Source organism: Electrophorus electricus, chromosome 18 (assembly GCF_013358815.1).
Source record: "Electrophorus electricus isolate fEleEle1 chromosome 18, fEleEle1.pri, whole genome shotgun sequence".
Classification (NCBI taxonomy): Eukaryota; Metazoa; Chordata; class Actinopteri; order Gymnotiformes; family Gymnotidae; genus Electrophorus; species Electrophorus electricus.
This window is the reverse complement of record NC_049552.1, coordinates 13546659-13554158: the sequence shown is the minus strand read 5'-3', so window position 1 is coordinate 13554158 and position 7500 is coordinate 13546659. Positions and strand designations below refer to the sequence as shown.

Below are 7500 nucleotides of genomic sequence, written 5' to 3'. Positions count from 1 at the left end.
TGCACATGCTAACATACACGCACACACACGCACGCATATGTATGCACACATGCACACACACACACGTGCATATGTATGCACACATGCACACACACACACACGCGCACATGCTAACACACATACACGCGCGGATACGTGCGCACACACACACACGCATGCACGCACGCATATGTATGCAGACACACACACACACACACACACACACACATGTGCATATGCTAACACGCACATACGCGTGCGTGCACACACACACACACACACACGTGCACATGCTAACACACACACACACACACACATGTGCATATGCTAACACGCACATACACGCGCGTGCGTGCACACACACACACACACACGCGCATACACACACACACACACACACACATGTGCACATGCTAACACACACACACACACACATGTGCACATGCTAACACACACACACACACACACACACACACACATCAGCTGCCACAGCTTTTAGATCTCTTTTCTGAATTAATGCCTTTCTGAGATGGCGCTAGCCACACCTCCCAAGTCATTTGTGCACTCATGCTGTGCCGCTGGTCCCACAGCAGGGGAGGTAGGCGTGCGTGTGTGTGCGTGTGTGTGTGTGTGTGTGTGTGTGTGTGTGTGTGGGAGGTGGGGTAGCGCCGCTCCTCGCCCGTCTGATCTCGCGCCTGCACTGTGTTCGGCTTTGCGCTTGTCCTTAGGACGAATCTCCCCCCCACCTACACGGTAGTAATAAAGCGAGAATAAAGAAAAAGTGAAAGTAAGCTTTCTTCTCCTCTCTGACTCCTTCGGGCCGGGAATACTTTCCCAGGAGCTTTTCGGGAGGAAAGGTGACAAAAAGCCCCACAAACAACACAGTCACTTTTATTTACTCGGCTGTGTCGTATGAACGTGAGAAGGTTTCATGTGCTGGGGTGGAATGAATGGAGTGGAGTAGACTACGCTGTGTATGGCGGAGAATGTTCACATGTGTGTTTCTGCAGTTTTTTCCTCTTACTTCTGCAACATTGGATGCGTATCTGGGGCTTTTTTCCTGGCAAGTGTGTGCGGTGTGTGTGGGTAAAAGCCATGTTCACTGGCTAGAGAAGTGGGTGGGGGGTATATATGAGAGCTTTAAGGAGACTGGCAGGTAGAGGAAGTACAGAGATGAACCATAATTACAATTTTCAGTCGCATTAAATTGGTGTCTCAGTACACCGTGGTTCCCTAAGATCGATGGCAAGGATTTGCCTCCAATACTAACGAACCACGAGATCATTTGAGTTCGGGGCACTGGGAAGAGAAAAATTAATTAAGATATTTATGGCCCCAATTAATCAGTTCAGTGAGATAGTCAGGAGCTGTCTGGAGGGTGTATGAGGCGCGGCAGAGAGTGGAGAGACTGATCGGGCCATGTACGCCATCTACACAAAAGAGGCCTGTCTGTGTGAGCAGCTCTCTGCTAACTGCACGCACTCACACACACACACACTCCCAACCTGAACAGGACCTGATTCCGTTCAACAGCCTGAGGGAAACTGTATGCAGAAGGAGTGTCAAACATACACTGTCTCTCTGTCTCCCTGTCTCATACACACACACACACACACACACACACACACACACAATAGGCCTCGGGGGCACTCCTACAGTAGCTCTGACAGTGTTGATACGCCAGCTCAGTAAGTGCCCACAGCCAGTTAACCAGGAGCCCATGACAGCGAAGAGTCCGCCCACCAGCATGGTCGTCCAATCAACTGCCCGTAGCCCGGAGAGACAGGCGTTATTGTGCTGTAATAGGCGCTCTGAGCTCGGCGCCTACCGCCAGTGCCTGGCCACACCCTGTTTTGTTAGACTCGTGTCTTGTTTCTGGAAAAGCTGCAAAGAGAAGGCTGCAGTGTTCCGCTCCCACGCACCAGAGCCAGGCTGGTCCCGGGAGAGCCCTCCCTGGAACACGCTAATGTGGCCATTTTTTTGTCCTCGGAAGGCCTCGCGCGTCTTTGACCTGCCGTAAAAAGACCCTGTCTCGAATCAGGTTTGAACATCGGCGTGCATGCCAGACGGGCCGTCAGTCCCGGGGCCGTCGGCGTAACAGGGAGGAAGGGCTGACTGCTCAAAGCGCCACACAGGGATGGGGGCAAAGGTTAAGACGGAAGATTGACTGACACACGGCGACAAAGAAAACACAGAGTGGCAAAGTAGGACAGCATATTAAAACAATACAGGGGTGTGTGTGTGCATGTGTGTGTGTGCGTGTGCGTGTGCGTGTGTGTGCGTGAGCGTGCGTGCGTGAGCGTGCGTGCGTGAGCGTGCGTGAGTGCGTGCGTGCGAGTGTGTGCATGTGCGTGAGTGTGTGCGTGAGTGCGTGTGCGTGCGTGCGTGTGCGTGCGTACGTGCGTGCGTGTGAGTGTGTGTGCGGAACAGGACGTAAGATTCCGAGACAGAGGGACAGGTGGTGAGTGGGAGAGGTGACAAACGAGAAAACGATAGGAAAGACTGCGGAAGGCTCAATGGAAACACGCGGAGAGACCGGGAACGCCGGCCGGAATTGTGCGGGAGTCGGCCCAGGGGAGGGGTGATGGAGGAGGGGAGCAGTAAAGTCACGGGAGACCCCGCGGGGCTGTGCGGACCCCCGGTCCTGCCCCGGCGTACGCACTGACAAGGTCTCCATGTCCCGGGGCGGCTCTCGAGTGCCTTAATGCACAAAAAAGGACATGCAGCCTAGGGACCTCCAACGCAGCCCAGAACACGGTGCCCTCTGCAACCGCCCAGCTCAGCACCCAGCTCGCAGCCCCTGTGATAACACATCGCGGTAGTTCTCACGGGGTTTCGAAATTGTTCGCAGGGTAAAACCATCACCTCGGATTTCAGTAGCGACACGGGAGAATGTTTCATATTTTACCTGATAGTGGTGCGACGCTTTAGCGTTAAAGACGAGCACCGCATCGCAACATTTGGCCTGTTACGTCTCAACAACTTCACTCCGTCCGACCTTAGGCGTGCGGAGCAGAAAACTCACGGCGGCAATATAGAAATACGGCCCGTTATCCTGCAAGTCATTTGTTATTCTATAAACTGCCTGGACTGTCATGCCACACAATTTAATACGTTATATTTATCGTGTCCGGCTCATGAAGCCGTTATTATCGACGTGTGGCGCTCGGTAGGACGCGGCAGTGTGGCGCTGTGCCGTACGAATTCCGAGGAGCTTCTCGCCTCCAAATATAAAACGCCAGGCGAAGTCTAGAGTGGTCTCGCCTTGCCAGAGTGCGAAACCGCACCGTGCACAACACACTAAGACTGCTGTAGTTCGGAAAAAAAACGTAGCAAATCACCACAAAATAAAAAATTAAAAAAGGCACAAAATATGCGATGCCTTCAACAGATAAAGGGATGTATCAGGACAGGTTTCCATGCAATTACCGAGTAAGTAGAAGCAAACACAGATAGGATCAGAAACAGGGCTACGTAGCAGCGCAACGCCAGCAACGCTGTAGATAAGCCGCCGAGCTGACGGTGAAGAGTTTTCCGCGGCGATTGTTCCTAAGTCGGCTGACGCGTCTGTCAGTCCCGTCCTTACGCGTGTGCTGCGCTGCTGTGCATCCTGCGCCTCTCGATGTTTAATTAACGGGCCCACATGATTAAGGTTTTAACGTAATTATCTTTATCTTTCCTTTCAGGGCAATCAAGTCGCCCTGGGAAACTGAGAGAAGTGCTCCACCCGAAGAGAGAGATACCGAAGAAGGTAAGAGAGAGAGAGAGAGAGAGTGAGCCAGCGTGACTGACACGTGCCCTCGAGCACTGGGAAAGGAGGTGTAACAGAGGAGTACAGACACAGTACAAGCAGAGGAGGAGGAGGCAGAAAGAGCATGAAGACAGAGGGAAAGCAGGAGTCTTCCTCCACGCGCACCCACTCGCATTAAACCAGCGCCGTCGACAAGCATTCAACATGGCTGACAGGAGGCTTTTCCTATTGGTGACACTCTGCCTGTGGGAGGGGCTAGTAGGGGGCGGGCCAGCGGCCAAAATCGTTAGGAGGAGAGGGCTGGGCTCAGCTCGGTCTCACCCCGGGAACGGGGTGACCGGCCAATGGGATACGAGTTTGGAAAAGAATGGAATGCCAACGTTTAGGCTGAAAGAACTGACAGGGATGGACAAAGAGACCACTCACGATACGTTCACGGGTTATGCGAAAACCGCACAGGACGACGGAGGCGCCCCAGTGTCGGAGCAGGAGGAAGCCTACAGTTTTAATGCCAAGTCTCCTCCTCAGAGGAAGGACGAGGAATCGAGGGTTCAAGGGTTGGCCGTCGACGGTCCCAGGGAGCTGACGGAGCCGAGGAGGAACGGCAGCAGGAACGCCGAGGCCATGTCTAAACGCGGGAGAGCCAACAACGGGCTTCCGGCCCACCGTAAGATAGAGCCTTCTGCTCACCTGAACCGAACCAGGCTCAGATCCATTCCCAGGTCCAGAGGGAGGGTGGGTTCTGGGGCTCTTAATAACGCCATGGCTCCCAAGAGAACGCTGTTGGAATCACCCCGTAAATTCAACCTGTCTGGAAGCTACGGCGTACTGAAGCTTATATCTAAAGATAGCCTTGTGAGGATTGTGAATTCCCAACTACAGAATGGTCTGAATTTCCAGCACAAGACTAGTCACAGCCGAAAGAGAGATCTGATTGACATGGATCGCAGCCAACTGGAAGAGCCTGAAATGAAGACACAAGACCGGCCACTTATCGCGGATGTTTCTGGATCTGATCATCACAATAACAGTCTGACAGTTGAGCCACACTCAAGCACCATCGCAAATCTCAGTGTTAATCCAGATCAGATCGTTTACACTCTGTGGAAACCGATTAGTGAAATCACACAAAATTCAAGAGAGGAAGACACAAAGACCGAGTCACAGGGCGCTACTGCTTCCTGGTGGAGCAAACACTACCCTACCCACACTGCCCAGAGTGACCTCACGGCCAACACGGAGGCCAGCCCTTTCAGAAATACGTCTGTGATCGTGCACGAAGGAAAGTTACAGGCTCTCTCCGAGATGGGCTCTTTCCCACAGCTGAGCTACTCGCTGGACACACAAACCCAGAGAACCGCTAACGCAAATGAGGGACCGGCTCCAAACCCTCACACAGGCGGACAGGAACTCGGTGCCACTCAGGATCCGGGGAGCGGAACTTCAGACGCCGCCAGCAGCGGTCACGTTCTGAAGCTCCGCCCGAATCCCAGCTGGAGCGGCGGTACGGCCGAGCAGGATGGAGGGGAGACGGGGCCAGGTCCGGGTGGGCGTGGCCTCGTGTTCCAAGAGATCGAGGCGGAAAAACAGAAGGGGTGGAGCCGAAAGGAGGGGCAGGGGTCCCGATCGCGAAGCAGGCGGAGCTGGATCTGGAACCAGTTCTTCGTTATCGAGGAGTATGCCGGACCCGAGCCCGTTCTCATCGGAAGGGTAAGGATAAACTCGGGGGCTTTCGTGTTTTTAACACAGATCACGTCATCCTTCCACCCTTCCATCCACGAGATCACATTAGCGTATACCTGGTGTCATTAACTTTTAACTACCATCGATTTCTCACATCTAGATGGTTTTCTAACCACATAATCACCTAAAATTAATCAATCACACGCTCAGGCACCAAAGATAAACTCTCTGAAACCTGCTGAGGATAATGATTTAAAAAAAAAAAGAGCCAAATGTTCTCTTTTTTTTTTTGGCTTTGTAACTGAATCAGATGTCTCCCACAAAACTTATTGTTTTAAACATTATTGGCTTGTTAATGGCATTGGTGTGACTGTCACTCTCTATCAGTTTGGTCTTCAGCAGAAGCCAAGCTTGGCAGGTCAGAAGATTAGGATACAATCAGTTCCAAGATGACAAAGCAGCCAGGAATTCTGGACCAGCGGACAGGAACTGGCTAGGGCTGGGGGGCGGGGCTAGGGGCGGAGCAAGGCAGAGGAGGAAGGAGTAACCAGGCAAAGAAAAACTCCAAACTCCTCCCTCTTTCTCATGCTCTGGCTCTTTCCCTCGTTTGTTTGGTACGCGTTTGGCATCAAAACAATGTCAATGATCATGAGCGAGGAAAATTATTCCTCGCATGAGGAAACTCGTCTCCAGGAGAGCGCCTTATGCCGGGAAAACCACTCTTTCTTTTTCCTTTTTTAAAAAAACGTTTAAACTACGTTTTAGGCTTGTAAGTCTAATACATCAGAAATTAAAAACAAATCTGAAAGAATTATAGATGTGAGGTGGCCAGACTTTGTGTGGAAATCTGTATTAGACAAGATTCCCACATCTGCCTTGTTAAAACTTTCGTTCTCCAGGAAAATCCACCTGGGTGCATCCGAACTCTGGAGAAGTGTGAGAAGTGTCTAGTGAAGGAGGTGCTTTTTTATGGAAGCTGATTTTATGACAAGATGTGACAAGATGCTATGAATTTGCTTGCATAATCAGCAATCCCTCCCAGTAGCAGTTTTCCTTTATTACTGCAATCTACTGTGTGTGTGTGTGTGTGTGTGTGTGTGTGTGTGTGTGTGTCTCCCTCTGTCCCCAAGATACACTTGTGCCGGTGACTAGAAGCAGCAGGGATAATACACTGAGTTAATGAATGATGATTGTCCTGTGTTGTTTCCTGAGGACACTCAGACAATACTGTGGGAAAAAAAAAACACACTCTGTGTGGGGAGTCTTCCTGTCTGTGTGTGTATGTCTTCCTGTCTGTGTGGTGATGTCTTCCTGTCTGTGTGCGTATGTTTTCCTGTCTGTGTGGGGAGTCTTCCTGTCTGTGTGGGGAGTCTTCCTGTCTGTGTGGGGAGTCTTCCTGTCTGTGTGTGTATGTCTTCCTGTCTGTGTGGTGATGTCTTCCTGTCTGTGTGCGTATGTTTTCCTGTCTGTGTGGGGAGTCTTCCTGTCTGTGTGGGGAGTCTTCCTGTCTGTGTGTGTATGTCTTCCTGTCTGTGTGGTGATGTCTTCCTGTCTGTGTGCGTATGTTTTCCTGTCTGTGTGGGGAGTCTTCCTGTCTGTGTGGGGAGTCTTCCTGTCTGTGTGTGTATGTCTTCCTGTCTGTGTGTGTATGTCTTCCTGTCTGTGTGCGTATGTTTTCCTGTCTGTGTGGGGAGTCTTCCTGTCTGTGTGGTGATGTCTTCCTGTCTGTGTGGTGATGTCTTCCTGTCTCTACACTCTTAATATCTGACAATGTCTACCTGAGCCTGACTGGATTAGACACACTCTCTTCCCACACTTATAAAGAGAGGCCTGTGTAGAGTAAGGGAGACACTGGCTATTATTAGGAACTAGTGGACAGTGGAAATGAGACGAGGTAGAGACTGCCTGAGGTCTCAGTGTCCAGCACTGAAGCTACAAACATCCGTGTTTAGTAGATTACTGTATGTGCCAGAGCTGTGTACTCACCAGTAGTGGGGAATACATCGATACACACACACACACACACACACACACACACACAAACACGCACGAACACACGTGCGCGCGCACATGCACACACACACACA

The 7500-nt window shown here is 51.4% G+C and overlaps 1 protein-coding gene across 1 annotated transcript in view; it reads left to right on the top strand.

Annotated features, from left to right (window-relative positions):
• The window catches only part of LOC113590262, a 97782-nt gene that overhangs the window by 37289 nt on the left and 52993 nt on the right, over positions 1-7500 (top strand). The window contains exon 2 of the mRNA XM_035536480.1: positions 3666-5440. Within this exon, the coding sequence (XP_035392373.1) occupies positions 3935-5440 (1506 nt within the window). The 5' untranslated portion in view covers positions 3666-3934. The remainder of the gene's footprint in view (positions 1-3665; positions 5441-7500) is intronic.